The sequence below is a fragment of the Mauremys reevesii genome, linkage group 2 (assembly GCF_016161935.1).
Source record: "Mauremys reevesii isolate NIE-2019 linkage group 2, ASM1616193v1, whole genome shotgun sequence".
Taxonomy (NCBI): Eukaryota; Metazoa; Chordata; order Testudines; family Geoemydidae; genus Mauremys; species Mauremys reevesii.
In genome coordinates this window covers 146,648,788-146,676,776 of record NC_052624.1, presented here as the reverse complement: position 1 = coordinate 146,676,776, position 27,989 = coordinate 146,648,788, and the positions used below count along the sequence as shown (strand labels likewise).

Genomic DNA, 27,989 nt, shown 5'->3' with positions numbered 1-27,989 from the left:
AGCACCCATTAATTTTTTCCCCTTGGGTGCTCCTGCCCCAGAGCGCCCAGAGTCAGCACCTATATTTACAAGTCAAACAAAATTCTGAGCTAAGCCAGTGGTTCTTACACTGGGTAAGTCTATACTGCACTTAAAAATGCATGGTTGACCAGTCAGCTGACTTAGGCTTATGGGCTGTTTAATTGGGGTGTAGGTGTGCAGGCTTGTGCTGGAGCCTGAGCCTTAGAACTCTCCCAGGCTCCTGGAGCCCAGGCTTCAGCACAAGGCCATGTCTACACTGCAGTAGACCAGGGATAGTAGAGAATGTGGGAGCTAAGGTGTTTAAGACCCTAGCATGGAGAGGGCTAATCAGATGCACTATTGCATTGGGTTGAGGTGAACCTGAAGCCATCAGTATGGGTTCACCTCCTGCCAGTGTGTGGAGATTCTAGCTTTGTGTCTACATGAAGGAGAGTTTAAAGCCAGGTAAGCACCCTTGTTTTATTCCATAAAGCCAGTCACTCTTTGCTAGTTCAGACATGTGGGCAGGGGTTAGTTAATACAAACTAGCAATGCTCAGCCTAAACTCCAACACTTTACCCCATCTAGACAAACCCTGCTAAGAAACAGGCCCTTACGGTTCAAAACATTGTAGCTATTCTGGTGCCAGTCCCTTGATTTAACTAACCTGTTTAGTGACTAGCTCCAGTTGGAGTGTAGGCAAGGCCAGGGCTATTGGATTTTGTCAGAGTATTGCTGTGTGCCAGCAGCTTTGAACAGTGGCAGAGGGATGTAAGCTAAGCCAAAACTCCCACCCCCTGCAGGCAATCTCACTGCTCTGAGCTGAGACAAGCCAAGCCTGCCTCAGACAGGTCCCACTCCAACAGGACTGGCCTGAAGCTAAGTTACCTACCCATGCTCTCTGAGATGGCTCTAGATCTGGGCAAGAGGCCAGTTCTTGTCTCTCCCCCACCAGAAGTTCCCTCAAAGTTTAGTTTGAGTAGAACCAAGGCACTCAGTAGGAGTGTGTTGATTTTCACCCACCCCTTTGAAAGCTGAACATTTAGGAAGAGGAATATTTCAAACACTACAGTGGGGGAGAAAGGCCCCTTTTCTGTAAAAAGAGTGAAATGGAAAAAGCTGAACCAGGTCTAATTGTTCTTATGCCAGCAGTGAGTCCAGCTTCCCCCCACCCTCCCCAGGGCTGAGGAGATGAGCCACTTGCTGAGTGGCCAAGCTCCACCTCCCCAGTCTAAGAGCCCAGCTGTCCTTCCTCCCAGGGCCACCCACTCAGCCATCAGGAACTCAAGCTTCAGTCAGCACACAGACCTCTCCAGGGTGCTGGCACATGGGACATCAGCCCAAGTTGGCCAAGGTTTGATCAGTCCAGCCCCATGACAGACTCTGAACACTTTTGCACTTTAAAAAGGTTTATTTAGTTGGTTGCTCATTTCACTTTTTGTATAAAGCAATCAGCTCGTCACAGCCTCCCTGGCACTCTGCCATACAGACAGACAGGTCATCAATGCCAACATCACTCCCGGTGTCTGGGCCAATGATGCCTTCCACCATCACCTGCAGGAGGAGAGAGATATCAGTGGATCATGGCTTTGAGTTGGGCTCCATGAGTGCCAACAGCAGGAAGTGTTGCTGTTTATGGCACATACCTAGTTCCCACAGCCTTCTCAGCTAGGGATCTGTAGGTGGCAGCGGAGTGGGCACAGCTTTTCCCCTTGAAGCTACCAAGCATCTTCCAAAAGATCCTCCTGACCACCACCATATGGCTTCCTCCCTCCCTACCCAGAGATAGCCGAGACTTAAGACCAACCCAGAGGGGCTCTCACCTGCAGCTTCTGTGACTCCGAGGCCTCCACGCCTACCTGATGCCAGTCTCTGCCCTGCTTCCCCTTGGCAGACCAGATTCTGTGCCACTCAGGGGCATCTGCCAACTTGATATAGATGTTTATTGTGCCTGGTGAGAGAATTCAAGCAAGCAACTAGTGCCAACAGGCTATGGACTCTGATAAAGGCCAGTAACAAACCAAATGTGGTCCCTGTCCCCTCCCTAAAGCCCCCCTGCAGATGAGAGTTATGGGCTACTCATAGGAATAGTCACTTCCACCATGTTGTAGCTCAGATATAAACGGCGAGTGTTTAGCTAGTATAGTGGCCACCACTAGACATACCACGCGCTTACACCAAAACAGCAAAAAGGCTGCATATGCATGGAATACATGATCACCTAGACCAAGGGTTCTCAAATGTCATTGCAATGTGACCCCCATCTGACAACTGAGATTACTACATGACCCCAGGAAGGGGACCAAAGCTTCAGCCCCAGGTTGGGGCCTATAACCTCAACCCCACGACCCAAAGGTGGAAGCCCTTGGGCTTCCCCCCAGGCAGTGGGGCTCAGGCTTCAGCCCTGGACCCCAGCAAGTCTAATGCCAGTGCTGGCAACCCCATTAAAAAGGGAGTTGCAACCAGGGGCGGCTCTAGACACCAGCGCGCCAAGCAGGCGCTTGGGGCGGCCGTTTCCCGGGGGGGCGGCATTTGGCTCCGGTGGAGCTCCCGCCGGCATGCCTGCGGCAGGTCCACCGGAGCCCGGGATGAGCGGACCTGCCGCAGGCATGGCTGCGGCGGGTCCCGTCTTCCCGCGGTTCCGGTTGAGCTCCTGCAGGCATGACTGCGGCAGGTCCGCTCGTCCCGGGCTCCGGTGGACCTGCCGCGGGAGCTCAACCGGAGCCGCGGGAAGACGGGACCCGCCGCGGGACCGGGGAAGGGCGGCGCAGCGCTCCGCGCTGCTTGGGGCAGCCGGATTTCTAGAGCCGCCCCTGGTTGCAACCCATTCTGGGGTCCTGACAGTTTGAAAGCCACTGATCTAGACACAGGCTTAGGCCTCTGGGGGAGCTTTTCCAAAGGCCTAATATGGGAAGCATCTGTTACAGCTCCAGACAAAGCCATGCAGTGCTGTGCCCAGAATTCAGGGGCCAGTCCTGCCCCACCTCCTTTCCTGGAGGAGGGCTCCCAGCTGGGGGATGTGGTAGAGCAGGTTCTTAAGACCAAGCTTGCTGCCAGTGTAAGACTGACTAAATCAATACATTCTCTCAAGCCTTGTCAGAGGCACAAGGCCAGGCTTACCCATAACAGAGCCCAGGGGGCTGTACCAGAAGCGGATGCATCCAATCCTATGCAGGATGGGGCTGATTAGAGAAGTCTTATGTCCTGCAGTCTGTCTGGCAGAAGGGGACTTCAGGGAGATGTAACCACCTGGTGGAAGATGACAAGTTGAATCAAAATGTAGTAATCCTCCCTGATTGCTTGCTACTGTGGCAGGAAGAAATTCCCTTAACAGGGGAGGGGCAGACAGGTCAGGTGTTCAATCTCATATACATGCACTGACAAGGCACATGGAAGAGCTGGTAATTCAGCCATGTATGCGGTTAAGGGTTTTGTAACCCAGAAGTGAGAATTTGCATCCTCCAAACGGCTTTAGGGTTAGGCTTTCCAGGAGTCTAGTTCCTGGCTTGTGGTGGGCTGAGTATATGGATACTGTAGAAGTCCCATTCCATTTGGAGAGGTGGACACCCATAGAGGGCATCTGTCCATGTTAGCACTGCTTGCTCCCCAGGGATACTAAGTTTTAGCTATTAAGTGAGCTGCAAAGGAAGTTAGGGGATTGCATTTCTTTAGGATGCATGAAAGCCTCAGAACTTAGACGTGGACCAACTCTGCTCGTCATGGATCTTCACTGGTTTTGCCTAGGGTGACCAGATAGCAAGTGTGAAAGATTGGGACTGGGGAGAGGGAGTAATAGGTGCCTATGTAAGAAAAAGCTCCAAAAAAATCAGGACTGTCCCTATAAAAATTGCGACATCTGGTCACCCTAGTTTTGCCAGGGGCCCTCTGGGAAAGTCTCAGAAGTTAGACTCCACACCCTGCTTTCTAATGTGTGGTCTTAAGACTTCTGTTCTCCAAGTGGAGTCAGAGAATAGTTGGGTTACTTGACTCTAGGGTTTTGTTAGAGTCCCTTCTCTTCCCATTGCTCAGCTTCCACTCTTGCCAAAAATCACTGCTAGGACTGAGGTCAGAGAGACTAGGACCGAGTTGTACCAGCTACTTTGGTCCTCCCAGGCCTATAACCAAGTGCAAGGCTGGGCACTTCCAGTCCTCATACAAGAGGGGCCTTTCCCTTGCAAGAGGAGGAGCTTTCCCTGTGATTAATCAGTCAAGCAGTGCTGGTCAGAGGGCAGCATGCTCAGTCTGGCATGGCTCCTTTCCTCCTGCGGAGCAGACTGCCAGTCACCAGAAGGGAAGGCTGCCATGGCAGCCGACACCAGTTTGTCCCAATGGAGACTCCCCTGGTGTTCGGCTCCATGGACTTGGCTGATAAGGTTGTGGTACTTGACCTGCTCTCCACAAGGGCTGGTTAAGCAGGTCACACCTGGATCTCATGGCACAGTTACTCCCACCCCACTGCTCAGAGACCTGCCAAGAGATAGCAGAACTTACCCCCGGAGGGAGAATGGGTTTCTTCAGAGAGGTTGCCACCAATTGCTGATCTAGCAGAAGGTCTCTCCCCAGCAAGTATCCAGTCAAAGTCATCAGTATCGCTCTGCTGCCAGCCACACAAGTCCTTTTCAAAGTCACAGACCTGCCAGGCAGGCTGCACTGTAGCCCTTTGAGCTGGTAGGATGTGATGGGCATGTTTACCAGAGCTAGACTGCCTCCTGGGAAGAGGTGCTGCAATAGGCTTGTCCCTGGCAGGAGCTGCTGTTGCCAGCACTGCTTCAGCAGAAAGCAGGAATGGAGTCAGGCTAGTTGTCTTTTTCCTGTCTGAGAAGAGACGCTCTTTAGGTCTGAAGAGCCCATGCTTATGGTCAGGAGGAGCAGCAGCAGCAGGGGTGGCACTGGTCTCAAGCCAAGGAACACTCTTGATCTCTTTGGCAGCTGGGTATAATCTGGTGATTGGGGACACTTTAAACTCTGGCAACAGGATGTGTTTCTTCCAGAATGCTTCTAGAACCTTTGCCCTTAGTTTTTCTAGAGAGTTTGAGAGCAGGGGACTCTGCATGTGTGTCCCCCCATGGGTCAGAGTAATCACTTTGAGATCTGGATTGCTGTCATGGGGCAGGGCTGGGCTTTCCCCTAGATCTGGCAAGGACCTCTTGCCAACAAGGTGTAGGAGCTCTGGGTCCACTGCAACCAGGTCACTGGGGTGCTTTCGAAAAGCCCGTTTCAAATGAGTCACTTTTATGCCATGTGCTTCTTTAGTGCCTGGGGTTGGCATCACTCCCACTGCAGAGTTGGTGGTAGTTCTTTCTCTGTGAGCCTGTGCTTGTGGGGTTGACCGTTCGCCATTGGCCAGTCTGGTGGTGTTGATAGCCCATTTCTCAGATGGACTCGAGTGCCGTTCTGGGGCAGAGATATTTCCCAGATCCCAGTGACTCACTGGTGTTACATGCTCTCTGCTGATGGAGGTGTATTTCCCTCCACTGCCCCCTGCCGGTGGGCTTGGGGTCTCAAGGGAAGATCCAATATATGTAGGTTCCACCCCTCCAGATGGAATTCCTCCAACAGGAGATGGCGTGCCAGACTCTATTTGAGTCTTCACAGGCTCTGTGGAAGCCAGTGCAGTTTGGTAGTAGGAAGGCCACAGGGAGGGACTGGCATGAGTTGTGTCACTTCCTGCAGAAGACATGCTTCCAATAGGAGAATGGGTATAGGCTTGTTCTCCATTTTTCTTTCTATAGCCACTTGTAGCTGTGTACCCCCTCCTCTCACTTGGGCTGCTAGGGGTCTCAGCAGCCTTCACTGTAGTGGAATAAGACTGTCTTGTGGCTTCAGTTCCTGCAGATGGAGTCTTTGCTGTTGGAATTGGTTCCCTGGTCTCTGTACTGTTGCTGGGAACTTTATTCACAGCTTCTGTTGCCTCAGCCCCTGGAAAGCTTGTTCTCGCTACAGGTGCGGGAGAGCCAAGCTGTTGTGCTAGTGAAACTTCTGTAATTCCCAGCTCAGTTTGGCTGGTGGTTTGACCTGCTAAAGCTTCTGTACCAAGTGCTATCTTGGTAGAAGACGCCAAGTAAGTCTCATTTTCGGCAGACAGTGTTGTTCCTATGGAGAGGAGAGAGGGTTTTCCTCTGCCTTTCTTTCTGTGGAAGACACTGACCTCTAGTCTTGATGTTGGGGTCTCAGGAGACTGTGTGGATACAGACTTTGTAAAAAGCCCTTGTAGTTCTAAAACCTCCGTTTTTGCAGGTTGCATCCCTTCTGTGGATGTTGGTGTTTGGCCATATTCTTCCTGGTGGAGGATCATTGCAGGTGTTTCTTGGCTGCTTAGAGTTTCAATTTGCAATTCAATTGGGCTGAAAGTTTGGTGTGGTGAAGCCTGCTGCAGTGAGGTTCCCTCTGCAAGATCAAACCAGTGTGTCTCAGCTTCTAGGGAAGGCACTCCACCCATTGATGTTAGACTGGTATATTCTCCACCTGTTTGGGTTGTGGGTTTGCCTGTCCCCTGTTCAGGGCGACTGGTGGGCCAGTTCTCAGGAAGCATCTGCTCATTTACTTGCATAGACTGCACTTGCTCAGTTTCAGTGCTTAGGGTATTTGAAGGCAAAGGATGGGTAGTAGACAGACCACCTTCCTCTCTGTAACTACTAGTTTCTTCCTTTGCCAGCTCTCTTAGACCAACAGTCTTATTTTCAGGAGCCTCCAGAAGCAGCATCACCCTGGTGGAATGCACAACTTCAGTAGCAATGGGCATTCCCTCTTCAGTGTTCAAGAGGTTTTGGGTTCTGGTCTGCGTAGGAGTGGTTTCTGTAGCTCCTCTCCCAGGTGGGCTGATGGATTGTGTCTCCTGAACAAGGATTTCCTTGGTAGGATGCCCTCTATGTTCTGACTCCCCTGTTACAGGCCATGTGCCAGCAGGAGTGGCAGTGTAGGGGTGTCCTCCCTTTCTTGGTCCATGGCTGCTTGTGGCTTCTTGTACATACATCTCAGTTGATATGCTCAGAACATGTGAGGTATCATGGAGACTAGCACCAATGCTTGTAGTATTTGCAGTGCCAGTGCTTGGATTTGTTACTGGGACCTTGGGTGTCTCTAGAGAGGGCATTACAGACATGGCTTTAGTTCCCTGTACAGGCATGGACACCCTACCCTGCTTTCTAGGGCTCTTCCTGACTTCTTGCAGCCCCAGCACAGCTTGGGTAGTGGTTTTGGTCAGAGCCTCCAGGAATTGGCCATATGCCACTTCAGTCACTGGCAAGTTAATTTCTTTTGTCGTCAAGCAAGCTTTCCTTTGGCTGACTGGGATTTTCATCCTTGCCATCTCAGTGGGGCTGATGGTTTGGGTCTCAAGGTGCCCTGGGGTGGATGTTACTTTTGAAGGTTCCAAGTTGCTCTCTGTTGCTGCTGCTGGCATTCCAGTGGGAGTCAGCCTAGAAATTCCTCCTCTGCCCCCTTTTCTGGAGCTATTTGGGGCTTCTTTTGTACCCACCACCTCAATTGCATTAGTGGGTGGAGTCCCAAGTGCCTCTGGAAAGGTATACACGCCTTCAGTGTCCACAGGTACCATTCCCTCTGTTGTAGGGGCAGCAGGCTGCCCTCTACCTTCTGTTCCTTGCATGCGTGTTTCTATCTCCATCCCTCGATCCTCTATTGCTTTTGTAACCAGCACCATTGTACAAAACAGTTCAGTTACTGCAGGTGCTCTCTCCCTGGCAGGAGAGAGCGCAGGCCTGAACTCATGACCTCTCTTTCTATAGCTCTCTGCCTCCTGTACTCCCATTTCAACTGGGTGGCTTGTCCTGCTCCCCCAGGGCTCTAGAGGATGGGGGATATGACTGGCAGTTCTTGCTGAGGGAGCTCTCTCTGGAGGGAAGATACTTGGTGCAGCCTCCTCTCCATGGAGGCTTGTGGCATGTGTTTCTCTGTAGCTCATAAGCTTATTTGACTCAGGGGAGGCAGGAGTCAGTTGTGGAGGGGGTAGAGAAGTCTCCTCCATAGCAGGATGAGCCCCTGTGGCCTGCTCTGTTCTTGGGGACAGCATATCAGGAACATTGGGGCCTGTCTGTGCTTGGTGCAGCTGCCAGGTCTCTGTGAGGAGCGGAGCTTCTTCTGTGGTCGTCACTGATTCAGTAGGCTTCATTCCCAGAAATGGTTGGGTTTGTTTTGAGGGGAACAGGCCTTTCCTGAGCCTACTTCCCTGAAGGAGCATGACTTTACTCTTTAGAGTCCCTAAAAGTGGAGCCATTTCTTTTCTTCCCACAGAAGGGAGTGTAGGGCTGGGTCTTCTTCCTTCCCTCCTGGGCTCACCTTTGAATTCTTGGGCTCCCATCCCAGTTCTGCTGCTGGATACTGACAATCTCTGCTGGTTTCCAGCATGAGTGCTCACCACTTCTGCAGTCTGATAGTCTGGGCTGATTGTTGGGTTGCCAGGTTCCTCAGAGACCATTACATATGTGGGTTCAGTTACGGCCTGCGAAAGTCTCTCTATGGAGAGAGCGGTGTGACTAGCCCATCTGCTTCTCTTTCTATGGGTGCTTATTGCTTCCTGAACACCCATTTCAGCTGAGTTGGTTGTGGAAGTCTCTGGAGAGAATGTTACTTCTGGGGCTCCACTCAGTGGATGGGAGGTTCTTTCTGCTGGAGAACCATGTTCTTTAGCTTCCATGCCAGTGCCAGTAGTTTCCACAAGCCTAGACTCAGCTGTGGCCTCCAAAGAGGCTATTTTGGTCAAATGCTCTGCATTCAATGGGCTTGTCTTTGGGAGCCAAGTCATTTGCTTTCTGTACCCTACTTGGGCTATGGGTTCCCAGGTGAGAATGGAGTGAGTGGTTGGTGTCTCAGAAGTGCCCAGCAGTGGAGTGTTCCCAGCTTCTAATGCGTTGGCCATAGGAAAGCTTGTTCCTTCTATGTGGGTAGAGTGAGGCAGTTGAGATAGTGACACTTCTGTAGTTTGTAGCTCAGTTGCATGGCTCTCTGAAATTTCCTTGACAGAAAGGTTCATGTAGGTTTCACTTTCATCAGGCAGTGTTGATCCCATGAGGAGAGGGAAGGTTTTTCCTTTAGCTTCCTCTGATCTCTGTGTAGGTGTCTCAGAAGCTTGAGTGGATAGAGTTTTTGTAGAATGGCACAGCTCACATGCAGAAGTGGAAGCTGTAGGGATCCCTTCCAGGGGTGTCAGGCTTTCCCCATAATGCACAGCTGCATGCATTTGTTGCTTACTTGAAGTTTTGAGACTTAGTTCAATTGAGCTGAATGTCTGTGGCGAAGTCTGCAGCGGCAAGGGTCCCTCTGTAGGATGTGCTGCTTTGGTGGGCTCAGTTTGTAAGGAAGTCATTTCACCCACTAAGGTTAGACTGGTATTTACACTAGTTTGGGCTTGGTTAGTTGTGGGTTCAGTATGGACAGGGGTCAGTTTCTCAGGAACTGTCAGCTCAAGCATTTCTATAGATGGCCCCAGTGCAGTCCTTGGCCTTGACTGTGGAGGGGTAAATGAGACTAGTCCAGCTCCCATTATCTCCACTTCAGGTAGGCTGGCAGACTGGATAATCTGAGGAGAATACATCTTCTCTGTAGCACTGCTCATTGGAAAGAGTGTTGCCTCCCTTGTTGCAAAAGAGCTAAATTGGTCTTTAGCTTCAGTCCAAGCAGGAGAGACTCCTGTAATTACCATCTCACTTGGTCTGCTGGATTGAACCACTGGAGTTTCCAGGCCTGACACTTCCCTTGTGGGACGTTCCATGAATTTAAGTTCAGTTGTTGTGGAGGATGGTAACACAGAAGCAGGTGTATAAGTTAGTCTTCTTCTGTTTGGAGGAGCGTTACTGGCTTCTTGTACCCCCATCTCAGGTGAGCTTTTAGTGGACAAGGTAGCTTGGTTTCTAGCTTCACTTCTTGTGGCTTCTGCAGGCCCTGCATTGGGTGGGTTTGTTATTGGGTTTTCAGAAGCCTCCAGAGAGGGTGTTGTGTATGTGGGTCCAATTGCTGTGGGTGACGTTCCTCCAACAGGAACTAGTGTATTAGTGTGCACCCTCTCTTTATTTCTGTAGTTGGTTTTAGTTGCTTGCATACCAATCTCAGCTGGTTCAGAGGCTTGGGAGCCCCAATCCACTGGAAGGGTCTCTGCTTCTGTAGCATACTCAGCATCTTTCACTTTGGTCATTGGAAAGTGAGTCCCCTCTGTTAGGCTAGGAGAGCCATGTTGGTAGCTGGCTTTGATTTTTGTGGCTTCTACAAATCCCAGCTCAGCTTGGGTCTCCATGGGAGAGGTAGCTTTTGTCGGAGGCGCTCTGTAGGAGGTTTCCATTTCTGATAAAGACAAGGCTGCACCTTTATGCCTAGTTGTGGCCCCGTGCACTATTATTTGCACTGGGTAAATTGTGTGGTTCTGAACCATCTCAAGGGAGGTAGTTAATGATGTAGGTTGCACCACTTCTGTGGGCTCAGTCTCTGTAATGCCACTGGTAGGAATGGCAATGGTGCTTTGCTCATGACTCCCTGGACTGTATGCCTGGCTGCTTGCAGACTGGTTTCCCTGCTTAGTTGGGCTGCTGGTCCAGTTCTGTACAGGGGGTAGCAGAGAAGTCTGCTCTGTAGCATACCTCACAGTGTGAGTCTCCATTTCTACAGAGGGAGTCTCCCAAGTTGGGGCAGACCTGGTCCTGGTGAGTGCCATGGTGGTTATGTATTTGTCACTCAGTCTGGCTAGGTGTGTGGTCCATTTCTCAGTGCTGGTTGGATGTGGGGTTTCTGTGGCATGTACTTGCTCAGGGGGTGTTGGTCCCAGAGATAGATGTGCTGTATAGGTCCCTAAACTCTCCTCTGAGGGGCTGGTGATCTCTGCTGTGGCCAACTCAGTTTGACTCTCCAGAGACTGTGTTTGGTCCGAAGACAAGGTCACCACTCCAACTTCAGTTGCTGGAGAGGGCCCCTTCTGTACCAGATAGGTAGAGTGATAGGCCAGCTCTGTTCCTTGGATGCTTGTAGTCTCTGCTGTTCCCACATCACTTGGCCTAGTGCCCCCCATCTCCACAGGGGCTACTCTTGCAGGAGATACTGGTTCTGGGAATGCAAGCCCTGCAAGAGCATCTGTAGGAATTTTAGTGCCTAGTCCCTCTGTTGCCTTCCTATGGGGACTTGTCTCTGAGAGAGAAGCAGGCGAGGCCATTACTGTAGTAAAGTCAGGCTCTTTAATGGATGCAGTTCCCAGGACTGAAGCTTCCCTTTTAGGAATCAGAGGTTTCCCCTCAGGGCCTACAGTCCCCATTTCCATGTGAAGTGGAGGGGGCTTCCCAGTAGCCTCCAGGTAAGTTACACCATGGGTAGACAGCCTTGTAGGTTCAAATGTCTCTGACTCCATTATGGGATGTTCAGCCAGTGAGACATTTAGGCCTTCACCATCCATTGCAGTTCTGCCCATGATCTCCTCTGTCCATGCTGTAGGTGCACTTGTCATTTGTCTAGAAGGCCTCCTTGCAGATTGGACTGTTTCAGGGGGGTTGGTTCTTGGAGAGGAGGCTCCTGCAGTGGGAGAGGGGGTGGATACTTTGATTTCCCCTTCTGTTGGGCAAGGTTCCAGCTCATTAGAGAGGAAGTCCATTATATTCTCTTGGGTAGTACTTTCAGTTGGGCTTTCTGGAAAGAAGTTGTTTAGCAGAGATCCACTCATGTACCTACATTGTCTCAACTGTCATGCTATGCAACATGCCAAGGATGGCTGCAGTACACTAATGCCAAGTGCATATTACTACTTCTATAAGACGGGCTCATGTAGCATCTGTTCTGTAGCTATTACCCACCCTAATCCAGAGTGCATCCATACCTCTATTCTGATGTGGGCCCTGATCCTGCACCACCCCTTCCCTCTCAGGCCCTACCACCTCCCCAAACCTAGCTGTTCCCACAGGAGAGAACCCACTCCCCAGGCACTTACAAAAGGTTTGTGCAAAAGTGCTTTGAAGCATTACTGCCCCCACAATGCACTATGGCCCTCCCCCAGGGGAGCCCTTTAGGCACAGAAGGCACCCAGCTCCTCCCTACCTGATTCTGTCAGAGTTGGAGAACATTTGTATAGTTTGTTGACTCTGGCAATGTCTGAACTGCTCAGATTCCACCTCTGTCCAAGAGACACATAAGGATTGGAGAGTGGTATGATGGTGGGCAAGCCGGTCATACTAAAGGCATACCTAGAATTAAGAAGAAGTGAGGAATAATTTGTCAGGATGCCAAGTAGTTCATGGAGAAGCAGCGATCTTCCAAGCAGTGTATTCTACATTCTACAGTGGTGAAAAGTAGCTTCAGAATACCAGGCAAGGTAACTGGAGAGGCTGTTAGAAGCTTCCCTATTCTGTCTGGTGGACAGAAGCATCTGTATAGACTCATTCTCCTTCTATTCTGACTCAGACTTTAAGATCAGAAGGGACCATTATGATCATCTAGTCTGACCTCCTGCACAACGCAGGCCACAGAATCTCACCCATCCACTCCAATAACTCAGACATAGGTTAGGGGTCTGTTACAGAAGTCCTCAAATTGTGGTTTAAAGACCTCAAGGTGCAGAGAATCCTCCACAAATGACTGGTGCCCCATGCTGCAGAGGAAGGCAAAAAACCTCCAGAGCCTCTGCCAGTCTGCCCTGGAGGAAATTTCTTTCCCTGACCCCAAATATGGCAATCAGGGTCATGAAGTACCTTGAAGGAAGTACTCTTCCTGGCTGATCAAGAGGTGGCTCCCTCCCAAGCACCACCCATTCGTGACACTAATGTGACATGCCACTCACAGCTAAGAGAACATGACTTATATGCTTTGATAGCAGTGAAATAGTCAGGGGTGGCTCCAGGCCCCAGCACGCCAAGCGCATCCTTGGGGTGGCATGCCATGTGGGGGGGGGCGCTCTGCCGGTTGCCATGAGGGTGGCGGCGGCCTGCCTGCGGAGGGTCTGCTGGTCCCGCGGCTCTGGTGGAGCTGTGAGACCAGTGGACCCTCCACAGGCATGCCTGTGGGAGGTCCACCAGAGCCATGGGACCAGTGACTGGCAGAGCGCCCCCCATGGCATGCTGCCATGCTTAGGGCAGTGAAATGTCTAGAGCTGCCCCTAGAAATAGTTAGCACTGCTATAGTCACTGGGAACCTGAGTCAACATCTCAGATGAATGGGGCAGTTTGCCCCTCAACTATTTTGGGCTCTCTGCAGACTCAGGCAGGCACCACTGTGTTGGTTTACACTCCTTCCACATTTAAGAGTGGTTTCTACTTACATCCTTAAGAGCAAACTGAAAGCTGAAGTTATGGAGAACAAGCTGGCAGCCTCAGGAGCACTGCCACTGGCCTGACTCCACCCGTGTGCTTGCATGGTGCTTACCTGCCATAGTGCATGACTGAGGAATAGTCATAGTTCACCAACATGTTGCTGTTCCAGGATTTCATGAAGTTAATTTCAAAGCCTGTAAGGCAAGAGGAGTGTAACAGATCTACTCTCACAGCCTAGTACCCTAACCTCATTGAGAATGGACTGGGACTTGTACAAGTGCTGCTGCTGCACAGAGGGTACTGCAAGGCAAAACTGATGCCCTTCCAATTGCAGCTCTTCTGGTCCCTCAAGACACAAGAGACTAGTGAGATGCAGTTAAATTGGCAGACACGAATGTTTTTTCACTGATTGCTTGGTATTGAGATAGTCCCTCCTGGTCTGTTAGATTGGGGCAATACTTATTCTAAGTGGCTTTGGTTCTTAATAAAAAGGCTCTGAAGTCCAGCATCTCCTATTCATGCGTTTCCAGGTTTTGGAATTTGTTCTGTACATGTACTCCCACCCAAATGAAACTGGAGTTTATTTCTACATGCAATATCACCATCCTACACTGGAGATCCCTGGTGTCCAGCAGTGGGAGCGTGGGCTGTTAGCAGTGGGGTTTAGAGGAGACTCCTTTAGCTTTTCCCCAAAGGAATGCGTTTGCTCAGCTATGGAGGTACAGAATGGAAACAAGCTACTTCCAACTTCTGCAATACCTTTCTCCAAAGCACTAGTGCTTTCAGGAGAGCTCATCTGGAATGGTGAGACTCAGGCAGCAGAGGGGAGGACTTACCAGTCAAGATTTCATTCCAGGAGATGCTAATGTACTTGTCCCGGTCAGCTCTGGAGTGCTCATGCCAGAAACCCACCACATGCATGAGTTCGTGCAGAGTCACCCCTTTCCCCCTTCTGAGGCAAGCAGGTGCTAGGGAGACCACCTGCATCCCACCAGTGCGTCCAACGCTGGAGAAGCACCTAGTGTGAACAAGAGACAGATGTTTGGGGAGGGGGCACCCTGCCAAGCAGTGCAGCCCCTGAAACATGACTAAGGCAGGAAAGCTGGAGGCTGCAGAACTTAGCCCATCCATGCAGCTTCCACACTCATCAGGAACTGCCCTGATTTGGTTATACCAGTGTAAATCCCACCAAGGGCAGGATCTGGACTTCAGACAGGTCCAGTTTGAGAGCTAGTAGCATCTCTACAAGCCAGAAGGGGCAGTGCCCAAGCTAGAGACTGTCCTGGCATTGGAGAAGTTGCCCCATCCAACAGCTTTGCGATTCAGCTCAGTAGGAGTTCTGCTGACCCAACTCAGGGAACAGAGCCACCTCCATCCCATCCATGGTACCTGCTGGAGTTGCCAGCCTTGCTCTGTCACATGGCTGGCAAACTCTTTGCCCAAGAGCTTGGGGGCTAGGAGGAGGGGCCATTTGAGGGCTCCTGTGCTGGGGAGAAGAGATTCAACTCAAGTTCCTAGGACTGCAGGGATCACCCCTGACACTGGAAGATCCACCTATGGAGGGGCTGTGGTACTGCTCAGGCACCTGTCACTTCAGCTGTGCTTTCAGTGCCAAGCCCCCCAGTTCAATCCCTGCTGAATTTGAATACTTCCAGCATGTTGGATGGGCTGCTCTCACCTAGGAGAAGAGGGATGTTACATTGGCTAGGAGCATCATTTCCCCCTCCAGTGTCTTGTCAAGAGGCTACAACTTCTACTACAGCTCAAGTAGGAGGAACCCATGTTTTGGTGCTAAAGGGCCCAGGTGAAGTTCTTGCTGCTGGCTAGCAGGGGGTTGTAGGACAGCACCAGTGAGTTTCTGCTAGCTCTCTCTCCAGCAGAGAGTTCTGTGCTGCTCCCCAGCTTCTTAGGAGTTGGGGCTTGCTTCAGGAATTTTACTGGAGGGGAAAATCAAACTTCAGATGAGGGGTTGATTGATACCAGCCAAAGAGGAGTTTGCTTAGGCAGCATGGGACAACCATAAGGTAAAGCCTGGATGCATGAGCAGGAAGCAAGTGAGAGGTTTTACTGCACTACCTCGGAGGCAGTTAATAAGTTACCTGCTCAGGCTCAATACTAACCCAGACATTGGCATGATGGAGATGAAATCTCTCTGGTACGAGTAGGGAACAAACTTGATGCATGTGAACCTTGCGAAGTCTGCAAATGCTTCCTTGATGATCTTCACACTAGGCTTGTCTGGGGAGAACAGAGGTGCTTCAGTGTCATGTCACCGAGAGGACTCACCTGCATCATTGCAGCCCATCTGAGCCCTGGAGCTCTAGACCTACCAGCTTTCCCTCTAGTAGCTGGAGCTACTCCAGTCAGGTGACAGGGGCAGCGGAATGCCATGTAAACAGACAAGTGGCTCAACACCAGGTAGCCATTTCCAGCATCCAGCAGGAACACTCAGGGTTCCTGGAGGGACAGGAGCACTCTTGAACTGGTGACAAGCCAGCTCCAAACTGGTGTAGGAAGTCTAATAAGTTAGTGATTAATCCCTAGTGAAACCCCTCCCAGAGAGGGCCAGGCAGCACCAAGTGTGTGTTCCTACAGCTGGATGGGAGAGAAACCCCAGCCAGATAGACAAGGTGGTTACTTTGTTCTGGGCTTTCAGCATTGTAGTGCTAAAGGCCAACTGCTATTGTTATAGGCACCTTTCTGCACCCCAGGGATTCTCCTGTTGGTCTCTAGCTAGATCTGGTCACCCCAGACCTGGAACCTGCCCTCCAGGAAAGGGCTTCTGAGCACTAGACACCACCTACCATATTTGTAGGAGATGATGTAGGGAATTTGGACAGTTCCTCTTCTCTTTGGCCATTTTGGGCTTGCAGATGAAAACACTCTGAAAGGGCTCTGGAGCAGGAGGAAGAGAAACAAGCTGGTTTGGTGGGCAGGTGTTCCTAGGATTGGACTCTCCAACCAGTAGTTCCACCAAGACTAGAGGAACCTGCCAAGTTTGAGTGTGCCCCTACTATGTTCCTCCCTGAACACCGATTACACCAGCCAGTCAAGATTAGTCACTGGCTGCCACTTCATACAATTTAACTGTACTAGCTGCTGCAAGCTGCACATACTGTACTGGGAACAGAGGGAAAGGACATGGAGTGAACCACAAGGAGAAGCAATCTCATGTCCTCTGCAGTGAGAGCCCCCTTTAATGCTGCTGTGCTTGCATTGTGAAGTGGTTGATGTGCACACACACACACCATAAAGCCATGACAATGCCGCTCACATGGCTGACACCTGAACCAGGTGCTGCTTTCATCAGGTCCTTGGAGCTGAACACTGCTTCAGCCAGAATCTCACAGGAGATGTTCTAGCAAGCCCTCTGCTCAGCTTGAGAAGTATTGGCAAGCCCTAAAGTCACAGAAGTGCAGGGTTGGAAGGGACCTCAATAGGTCATCCCAGTCCAGTCCCCTGCACTCACATATTATCTAGACCACCCGTGACAGGTGTTAGCTTAACCTGTTCTTAAAAACCTCCAATGACAGATTACCTAGGGAGATTGTGGAAACACTGGAACAAGCCAAGGTTAGACATTAGGGACAAACTTCTTAAGTCTCCCTTACTACAATTTAAGCCCCTTGTCCCATCCTCAGAGTTAAGGAGAACACTATCAGCCTCTCTTTATAAGAGCCTTTAAATACTTAAGGCCTATCTTCCTCAGTCTTCTCTAGAAGAAATAAACCCCATGTGTTCTAGATCTTTATTCATTTTTGTTGCTCTTCTGGGGACTCTCCCCAATTTGTCCACATCTTTACTGGAGTGTAGTGCCCAGAATACTGCAGCTGAGGCCTTATCAGTAGGACCATATCAAATTCATGGCTATGAAAAACATGTCATGGACTGTTAAGTCTGATCTCCCCCCATGGAGTCTGTTCGGTGTGCTTTTAACCTATGCTATTCAGATTTCATGGGTGAGACCAGTGTTTCTCAAATTGGGGTCCTGACCCAAAGGGGAGTTGTGGGGGGGGGGGTCACAGTATTGCCACCCTTACTTCTGCACTCACTTCAGAGCTGGGCAGCCAGAGTGTGGCAGCTACTGGCCAGGTGCCCAGCTCTGAAGGCAGTGTCCCATCAACAGCAGCACAGAAGTAAGGATGGCAATACCACACTGTGCCACCCTTACTTTGAGCTGCTGCTGGCAACAGCTCGGCCTTCAGAGCTGGGCTCCCAGCCAGCAGCACACTGCTCTCCAGCTCTAAGGCAGTGCTGCCACCAGCAGCAGCACAGAAGTAAGGGTAGCAGTACTGTAACACCCCTCCCCACCCCACCCCCAAATCTTGTGACCATCCCACAGCTCCTTTTTTGGACAGGATCCCTACAGTTACAATACTGAAATTTCAGATTTAAATGCAGAAATCATGACATTGCCTTTTAAAATCCTATGATTGAAATGGACCAAAATGAACCATGAATTTGTAGGGTCCTACTCATCAGTGCAGTGGAAAGTGGAAAGCTACTTATGTCTTGCTTACAGCAATCCTGCCAATACATCCCAGAATGATGTAATATTGCTAAGGTAATAATTGGAGATATACCTATCTCCTAGAACTGGAAGGGACCTCGAAAGGTCATTGAGTCCAGCCCCCTGCCTTCACTAGCAGGACCAATTTTTGCCCCAGATCCCTAAGTGGCCCCCTCAAGGATTGAACTCACAACCCTGGGTTTAGCAGGCCAATGCTCAAACCACACACCAAACATTGATGACTCATTAAGTTTGAGATCCAGTAACTCCCAGAGCCTTTTCTGCTGTAGTACTTCCTAGGCAGTCATTTCCCATTTTGTATTTGGGGCAACTCATTCCTTCTTTATAGTGTTTCATCCCATTTCTTTCAGGCTGTTTTGCAAGATCATTTTGAATTCTAATCCTGTCCTCCAAAGTGCTTGCAACCCCTCTCAGCGTGGTATCCACCACAAATTAAGTGTACTCTCCACAGCATCATTTATTAAAATGTTGATTAGAATTAAAGCCAGGACAGATCCCTTCAAAATTCCACTCAATATGCTCTTCCAGCTGGTCTCTGAACCATTGAGTACACTTGTCCAACCAGTGCTAATGGTAGGTTAGTCTAGGCTAAGTTGCTTTGGTTTACAGGAAGGCCACGTGAGACCATGTCAAAAGCCTTACTAAAGTCAAGATGTATCACATTACTGCTTCATCCCTATTCACAAGGCTTCTTATCCTGTCAAGGACACCTAAAATCCTTCTTTGACAGATTTGTTCCTGACAGATCCACGCTGACATCGCTTAACCAGTTTGCAAGCACCTAGAAGAAAATTTGCTCCATTATCTTTCTGCATACCAAAGTTAAGCTGACTGGTCTGCAATCCCCTGGGTTGTCATTCTTCTTTTGTAGATGGGCATGATATTTGCCCCCTTTTAAAATCCTCTGGGAATCTCTCCATTCTCCTTGAGTTCTCAGATAAGTGTTAATGACTCAAATCTCTTCAGCCAATTCTTTAAGTATTCTAGGATGCAAGACAGCCAGCTTGTTTTGGGGCTTGTCCAGGAGCACAGATGCAGCTGTGCCACTTTATTGAAGATGCTACTACACTGACAGGAGAGCTGCTCCCAGACACATCTGTCTCTAGGGGGGATTTCACACCCCTGGTTGCCATAGTTATACTAATAGAGGTCTGTAATGTAAACCTGGCCTAAGTAATTCCTAACTTGTCCCCCATGTTAGACTCAGATCCTACCCCTTTTACACTGATGTTTGGGGGGATAGCTCAATGGTTTTAGTATTGTGCTACTAAACCCAGGGTTGCAAGTTCAATCCTTGATGGGGCCATTTAGGGATCTGGGGCAAAAAAAATAGTTGGGATTGGTCCTGCTTTGCGCAGGGGATTGGACTAGATACCTCCTGAGGTCCCTTCCAATCCTGATATTCTATGTTCACCATGTTAGTAATCCAATTACTGCTAATTTTGTGTGAAAACACATTTAACACTTTAGAAGCAGCAAAGAATCCTGTGGCACCTTGTAGACTAACAGATGTTTTGCAGAAAGCTCATGCTGCAAAACATCTGTTAGTCTATAAGGTGCCACAGGATTCTTTGCTGCTTCTACAGAACCAGACTAACACGGCTACCCCTCTGATATTTAACACTTTGGCCATTGCAGCATTTTTGGTATTGTCCTCCTTGAGGCATCTGTCTACCACCTGGTCCTTGGTCTTCCTCTTGCTTCTAATGTATTTGTAAAGTGTTCTTGTTACCCTTATGCCCCTTGTTAGTTTAATCTTGTTTGTTGCTTTGGTCTTATTTCATCCTTACATGCTTGTGTTTATATTCCTCCTTCATAATTTGATATAATTTCATCAAAATTCATCTTCTATCAGGACCACTGCAGGGCTCAGAGGACCCTATTGGTCCCCATACCCAGACTTTTGGAAGCTAACCCCTCCCACCTCCCAAGCAGGAAAATGAACAGTCACTCCCCTGCACAGCAGACACATCCACCTCTCCAGGAGTCATTCTCCCCACACTTTGTAACACCAGCATTGCTTCTCTTACATGCTCTGAGCAGTGAAGATAGTGAATACTGATATCTAAGTCACACCACAATAGCTGATTTTGCACTCATTAAACAAGTGGGGCTGTTCAGGCCCTCTGCAAACAATAGGTAAGGGGGTGAAACATCTCTGCATCAGTGGAACTAGTTTTTCATGGAGTTTGTTCTTTGCCACCACCACAGCTGGTGAGGTTTTAAAAGGAAAGCCAAGACACTAAGCTAGTTGAGAGTGCTGTCTGTGCCCCTGCTGACTACTCCTCTGTGCTTCCCTTCTCCCCGGGGCAGGGCATGCATCTTGCTTGACCGCTGCTGTAGCAAATGCATGGACCTATAGTTGGTAACACCATTAGGGCTCCCAGTCCTTGACCCAGTTCTGCCAGCAGCACCCTGCTCAGGGTTAGAGATCTGCCAACAGATATGGCCTCAGTGACCGTGCCTTGTTAACCACCCCCGCCTCCAAATGGATTCACCCCTCAGCCCCTGGAGGGTCACTCACCACCTTGACGATGTCTCCCTCCAGCAGGAAGCTGCTCGCTGGTGCTTCTGGAGGAATGAGCTCTGGAAGTAGGAGAATCCCCATCATTTGAATCACCCCATGCCTCAGGGGGAAGGTACCTCACCTACTTACATCACCAGGTGAGCAGCCACCCAGAGTCAGAGTATTCCCTGCATCCTGATCAGGGGCAGCTCTAGGAATTTTGCCACCCCAAGCACGGCGGCATGCCATGGGGGTGCTCTGGTGGACCTCCTGCAGACGTGCCTGCAGAGGGTCTGCTGGTCCCATGGCTCCAGTGGAGCATCTGCAGGCATGCCTGCAGGAGGTCCACTGGAGCCATGGGACCCTCCACAGAGACGCCTGCGGGAGGTCCACTGGAGCTGCCCTCCCGGCAACAGGCAGAGCACCCCCCATGGCACACTGCCCCAAGCACATGCTTGGCACGCTGGGGTCTGGAGCCGGCCCTGATCCTGATGACAGGAAGCTCCACCCAGCCAGTTTGTTAGGAGTCGCATGGACCTGCTTCTTGGCAGCCAAACAGCTATTTGCAGCTGTCCACTGCCCATGCTTTGTTACTGCCACTCACTCTCCCCTCCTCCCTCACCCAACACACTCTTGCCCTTGCCCCTCAAGGGGATTGGGTCTGATGTTCTTTTAGCCACTGTTCTCATGGCTTGAGTTGTCACAGCATCCCATTGCCCACTCCTAAGTCTGGAGGGGAGTGGGACGGGTGTGGAAAGCACAGCAGCTCTTGCTGGTGCTTGACCTCAGAAGGTTTGTGCACCAACTGGGCCACTTAACCCCAGCCTGATATGGGCTGGGCGGGGCGGTTCTTGGGCTTCCCAGACTTGGGGGCACCATACCACACCAAGACACTGGAGACTTGCTGGGATAAGCCACCCTCAGCAGAGCCCCGGCTGAGGCAGGGAGCCTGCCCAAGCGTACAGGGCATACACTGGCTGGTGTGAAGCTGACACTCCTGGTCAGACAGACATGGACACCCCAGCAGAACAGGTCCCAGCAAGTGAGAGCTTCCAGCATATGGATTTCAGAGGGATCTGCAGACACAAATGCTTCAAAGCACAAGGGGATTTCCCACCTTGGTTAATGTTGAGGATCTCATCACTTGCAGGTGGATTCCCAGCCATACCAATAGCATGTTGCTGAGGATTTCTGAGCTGGAGGGAGTTGCCAAGGCCTCCTGTAGGGAGAGCGAGAAGGAGGGAGATTAAATAAGTGATTGGAGATTTCACTTCCACCCCACCCTGGGGGTAGGTCAGGGATGGTCCTGCTTCTTGGTTTCACATCCATTCCACATCCATTCGAAGCAGCATCTAACCCACTCACCACCACTCCAGCTGCAGTTTCAGGAGTGACTTGGGATCATGGGTGCCTGATCTGAGGTGGCAGCTATTCAGAGTGCTGATCACCCACCCACTCCAAGTCAGGCCTGGTTCAGAGCACTAGGCAGTCTCAAATTGGGTCCTTTGAGACGGGGGTACTACCAAGGGAAATCCTTGAGAATTGCAGGGCATTTTACACCAAGGAGTCAAAGCTCCTTCTTCCTTATGTTCAGTCACTTCCTAAAGCCCCTCTAGGATCTGCCATTGCCCCAAGCACTAGTCATTTTCAGCCTCATTAGGGAGGCTGAGACACAGCAAGGTTAAGCAGCATGACCAATGTCATCAGCAAGAGGCAAGTTGACAGCTAGTCAAGAGACAGATGTTTAGGCCCAGATCCACAAGGCTACTTGGGCATTTCAATGCCCAGCCTTAGGTGCTTCAGTCCCAAGTTTGGTACCGCTACAATCCCCAAAACTCCTGCCAAACCCTGTAAGTGCCTCAGCACCAATGTTTCTGCCTCAGGGCAAATCATGCACAGCTGCCTCCCGTCCCTCTAGGCACGCGGGCACTTAAACCTTCGAGCAATTCACAAGCCAGGGGAAGACAGGCAACACGTGCAGGGCATGCTCAGAGGCGGCTTACTGGATCCAGCCCCATTCAAATTCTAGCCAATGGAGGAGGAAAATGGAGGCCCTTGTTCAAATCTTACATGATCAGTGGGTGAACCCCCATTTCAGGGAGGCTAGCCCCCACCCTTCCACCTGAAGCCCAGCCCCACCAAGCATGCCCAGAGCCAGGCTCAGCTGCCTCCCCACCCCCAGGCCAAGCTGCCTACTTAGGAGACCCCAGGCCCAGTCTCCTGCTCCAGTCACTCATTTCCCAGAATGGAACCAATTCAACAGGAGAGACTGAGGGACATTCCACAGCTTAGTGGGGAGGGTGCTCTCCTGTCCCACCACCAAAGGGGGAACTGAACCTGGGTCGCCCACATGCCAGGAGAAGGCTCTAGCCCCTGAGCTAAGAGTTAGGGTAGATAGGGGCACACCACACCTCTCATGCTGTGTGGGGACCAAGCCCACCTGACTTCATGTTCATGGCTCACGCAGAACCATGCACCACTGTAATCAGCATCTCATTGGCTAGCTTAGGCAGCACCCTACCTAGTGGGGTGGGCTGGCCTTCATGGAGCCCCTTCTTAGCCACCTCTCCCACCAGAGATCGTCCAGGGAGCTTGGGCACCTCTCTTGGCTTTGTGGATCCGTATTGTTCCTTGGATTTCCTAAGTGGTCTTTAGCCCACAGGCCTAATAGGGAGCTGTCTCTGAGAGCTCTCGGGGGGGGGGAGATAGGAAGGAGTTGTGCCTTTGCCTAGCAACAATGAACTGGCCCCAATGAACTCGCCACATTCAGAAGTTTCCAGAATTGAGAGTGGTAGTTTTGGGTACGCCAGTAGGGTCGCTGTTGCTGGGGTCAGCTGCCATGAGGGCGAGCAGTCAGGCAGCTGCTTTGCCAACAGCCATGTGCCTAGCGTAGGCTGGGAGAAGCTGAGCCCAGCAGCAGGACATGGGCTGTCCTGAACTCTGAAGCACTTTGCAGTAGGCTATTGATATTGTTGCTCTTCCAAGGGAAGCCCTAGCAGTGTTCGTTTGAGCTTTCCCTCCCCCTTTCCCCTCATTTTAATTGTATACTGGAAGGATTGATTTTAGCCAAACTGCTTTAGTTAAATGGACTCAACAAGTACAATTCACCAGCTTGCCTCTTATTTAAATGAGACTGTGGGGAAAGGGTCATTTATTTTGCTATTAAATATTGCATGCAAGTTTTAATTTAAAATCTACATGATTAACCAGCCACCTAGTTAAATCAGTTAGCAGCTGACTAGCTCAATGAGTGATTTCAGAGGAGTCTGCATGGCTTCCAGCTGAAATTTCTACAAGCAAATGGAGGGAAGATGTTGCTTTTGACTCAGCAGAATCTATACATTTAGTGATCAAAGACTAACAGACTCAGGTGAACTCAACCTAAGCTTTTGGTAATAGAGTTTTTTACTGAGTTAGAAAACAAATTCAGTCTAAACAGAAGTTAAAGTATGTTGCTTATAAAATAGCCATGTTATTTATCATCTTTTGATAAGTTGGCACTTAATCAGGGGGGAGGGGGGAGGAGAGAAGAGTTGGGACTTGAATGTAGGAAGTTTGACCCTGTGCAATCCTTGCTGAAAGTCCTTAGAATGACTTCTGGGTCTCTAGGCGCTTTTCCATGGGAGTTGGGCTTTTAAGCAGAAGGACAATGAAGTAAACTCTAGGCTGCCCACAGGTTACACTCAGCACTGTAGTACCCAAGTCCCTCCATGGATCCCACCCTTATAAGTCTTTAAAAGACCAGAGCCCTGATGTTTAAAGTGGTACAGCTATTGCTCTCTGGCTAGTATTCCTCAGAGCTCCCATTTGGAGCAGGGCAGATGGACAGAGATATCACCTGTTGAGAGCTAGAAGAGCCATAGCTTTAGCTAGAAACATTTAACAGCTTCCTGGCTCAAGAACCTAGGTGATTTCTTTTAACCAAGCCCTAGCAAAAAAAAAAAACAATAGAGCCAAGCTTGCAAAAATAGGAGGGCGATGAGATCACTAATAAGACTAAAGCTTCCACTATAGTATTAATAGAAGATCAATACTATCAGCTACCCAATGGGATCCTTTGGGAAGGAAGCCACCCTGACATCTTACTCTTTCTGCAAAGCCAAGAGTGAAGTTAGAGACCATCCTTAATGAAAGCCACAAACCCAGACATGCAGCCCTAAACTGCACCGTAGAGCCCAGCAGCTTCTCTAATTAAGCTTCCCCATCAGCCTGCGTGGGCAGAAGGACAACTCTACTCCCATAGCAGTGAGCCCCTCCTGAGCCCATCTCCATTAGACTCAGAGCTTTTGGAGTAGCCCCAGCACCAACATGGGAGTTCTCAGCTGACATTTACACTGATCCACAGAAACACCAGCACATCGCCAAGCCATTCAGCAAACTCCAATGTGGAGGTGTGCTCCACCCCCACTCCTTGCTAATCCATTACTCATTTACAGAGGCAGAAAGCACTGAGGTCCCAAACATTACATTACATACAGAAGTTACAGGTTTACAGCTCAGGGGCTGCTTAAGCAGAGCCTTAAACACACTCTGGAGTTTCCCATGTCCCCTAGAGCTACCCTCAATGGCACAAGAGCAGAAGCTGTTAATGGTGACACAGGAAAAAGCCAACAGCTTTATGGAACAGGCAGAATTTTCTCTTACCTTCTGCTACCCAGATAAAGCCTATGAATATAGGCCAAATGCCAAAAGGCAAAGCCATGGCAAAGGAGGAAATCCAAAGGACCGGTAGCCACTGTAACACACCACACACTTAGACACCTGACTACTAGCATACAGCTATTCAGAGCACTACTCCCCTGTGAATCTTTATATAGGGGACAGGTGAGAGGCACACCTGGAACTGGCCCTCTGATTAAGGGATGATCCATTAACCTGTTGTACAGAGCCCATTTAACATCAATAAGAGACACACTGCAGGGATAGCCGCATATATCGTCCCTGTAGCTGCAAACTCACTGCCAATATATCCAGGGTCTATTTACCCTGCAATTAAACCCCCATGGCTGGCCAGTGCCAGCTGACTTGGCCTGGTGGGGTGGGGGTTGGGCTGCGTGGCTGTAAAATTGAGGTGGAGACATTGAGGTTTGGGCTGGAGCCCAGGCTCTGGGACCCTCCCCGTCATGGGGTCGCAGTGCAGAGATAACCATAGAGTTTAAGGCCAGAAAGGACAACCAGATCATCTAGTCTGGCCACCAGCGGGTCACAGGCTACCCAACAACCCAAATTAGCTTAAAGCATTACAGCCCACAAGAGACTAGACTATGCTGTGCCCCAGGCAGCGAATAGGAGGGACTGGCATGCCCCTGTGCCCCAGGTCCCTGCGATGGCAGGGAATTATTAAAGAAGATACACCCTGATAATCCTACCAAGTGACCCCACTCGCAGGCTGCCGAGGAAGGTGAACCGCCCCCCCAATCCTGGCCAATATGACCTGGGAGAAAATTCCTTCCCAGCCCCACATCTGACAATCAGTGAGACCCTGAGCATGTGAGCAAGAACCAGCCCAGCCAAGCACCGGAGAGAAAGAATGCTCCGTGCCTGACCCACCCAGTCCAGTGTCCCATCTCCAGCCATGGCCATCCCTGATGCTTCAGAGCAAAGAGATTAAAAAAACCCTTCCCTTCCTGACCTCTGCCAGTGGCCGGCTGAAACCCTGTAGCCTGAGCTTTCAGGAACATAAGACAAACCAGAAGTGAGCCCTGCCTCCCATCATCACAAGTACCCATCCTACCATCACACTCCTAAATTTGTCCAGCTCTGTCTCCAACAACTACTTTTGGGAGGCTGGTCCAGAACCTCACTCCCCCAGGTTTGTTCATGGACGGCTCACATGTTTGTTCAGCTGCACATATCCATCAGTATGCAAAAACACTGCAAAGTGACACTGATGCAAGCAAAGCCTCGTACGCTGCAGCTACATTCACAAACCCACTGCAGGGGAACAAATCAACACTGCTGAAGAGCTACAAACACACACCTGCACAATTATTGGAGGTACAATCACACACAAACAAAAAGCACGGCAGGAACACACAAAATCACTGATGATGCAATTTGCCCACTCCCACACTTACTTACACACACATATTGTATACGACAGATGCATACAAACACACACTTGGAAGCACTGCAGAGATACACAGACCCACACTGTAGACAAGCCAGTTGGGCTGTGGGGTTCATGTGATTTTTCTCTTCAGTTTGTATCATACCTGCTCTGCCTTTTGATTGTCTGTATAGACTGAACCTTGGATGTGGGTCATTTAAAGCTGCTCATATGAATGTTCCCAAACATGGAGGAAAAAGGGGAAAGAACAGACTAAACTGAAACCCAGTTTCTAATTCAGCAAATGTTTTGTGTGCAGATTTTTACACTCCTTAGCTAGCTTGGCTCACTCACCTATGTACCTGGAGAGGAAAGGTGGTCTTGCAGTGAAACCCCTACAATAGAATATCAGGGTTGGAAGGGACCTCAGGAGTTATCTAGTCCAACCCTCTGCTCAAAGCAGGACCAATCCCCAGACAGATTTTTGCCCCAGAACCCTAAATGGGGCCATCAAGGATTGAACTTGCTACCCTGGGGCTTGCAGGCCAATGCACAAACCACTGAACTATCCCTCCCTCATTGAGAGTCATTTTCTACCTCTGTTAGCAATGTCCTGTACAACCTTAACCAAGGTGCCTCAACCCACCATTTAGGTATCAATGAGATTCTCAAAATCCCCATTCAGCTGGGGGATGATCACCTCAGATTCACAAAGGGACTTAGGCCTTGCAGTGCTAACTTTTAGGTGCCTAGAAAATCCCTGGGATTCACAAAATCTGAGTTAGGCACTCAGCCACCCTGACCAATGAAGGGAAGTCGATGGGCACCTAAGAATGGAAATCACAAAAGCCACCACATGAAGGGTCTCCCCACCTAAGCTGGCTAATGGAAGATCCCGAGAAGTCTTGGTCCAGAGAGAGAGACAGGAAAGAGAGAATGACTCTGTAGCTGGGTGGTCAGTGCACACAGCTGGGATGGGGTGGATCCAGCCCCTTGATCTACTGACTCTTTCAATATTTATCCTCTGTACAACAGCTTCAATAGGCAAGACTGAGGGAGCCCCCTGCACACCCACCAAAATGTCCCCTAGCCTAGTGGTTAGAGCATGCACCCCTGTTTGAATCCTTTTGCCGTTGCAGGCAGAGGGAAGACTCGGGCCAGGGGCCTCTCACAGGAGCAGAACCAGAATGTCCCTAAGGACATAAGGAAAGGGCCTGGCAGCACATGTATGTCCCCGTGGAGCCCTCTCCTCTCCTCTCCTTCTGGAGTTGGCCTGGCTCTGAGAGGACCAGGGTACCAGTGCCCCTGCTCCTGGCTGTGCTGGTCACTGACAGCTTCAGTTTCCACTTCGTCCCCTCCCCAAGGAGCGGCTGGTCTCGCGCCCCCCCAGGGCTGAGCACTGGCGGGTTCAGCAGCAGCTGAGCAGGGAGTTGGGGATTTAGGTGCCAAAAGTGGCAGCTAGGCACTTAAGTCCCTTTGTGACGCTAGCCCTACATTTCTGCCAGTGCCGTGCCCAAGCTGCCTGAAGCCACATGCTGCTGCGCTTCCTGGGCCCTGGCTAATGCCTAGGCCCTGTAGGTTTCTCAGACTCAGTGATCCCCCGCCTGCCTTGTCTGCAAGGCCTGACGCAGCAGGTGTGCTCGGAGCCCGCCTCCCCAGGCTGGGCGATGA

At 50.4% G+C, this 27,989-nt stretch overlaps 1 protein-coding gene across 3 annotated transcripts; it reads right to left on the bottom strand.

Annotated features, from left to right (window-relative positions):
* Nucleotides 1-1,391: 1,391 nt before the first annotated feature.
* On the bottom strand, nt 1,392-25,044 carry ASTL (astacin like metalloendopeptidase). Of its 3 annotated transcripts, none has more exons than XM_039528063.1 (12): nt 24,914-25,044; nt 21,387-21,488; nt 20,288-20,349; nt 16,037-16,127; nt 15,353-15,470; nt 14,069-14,250; nt 13,345-13,426; nt 12,025-12,170; nt 4,492-11,619; nt 3,121-3,249; nt 1,824-1,951; nt 1,392-1,554 (listed from the first exon to the last, which is right to left on the bottom strand). In XM_039528063.1, the coding sequence occupies exons 1-12, from the start codon at nt 24,969-24,971 to the stop codon at nt 1,432-1,434; spliced, it is 8,349 nt and encodes a 2,782-aa protein (XP_039383997.1). In that variant the 5' UTR covers nt 24,972-25,044; the 3' UTR covers nt 1,392-1,431. The 3 variants fall into 3 exon arrangements, with proteins under 3 accessions (XP_039383997.1, XP_039383998.1, XP_039383999.1); XM_039528064.1 differs by having other exon boundaries at nt 4,492-11,505; XM_039528065.1 differs by lacking the exon at nt 4,492-11,619.
* Between the last annotated feature and the right edge of the window lie 2,945 nt (nt 25,045-27,989).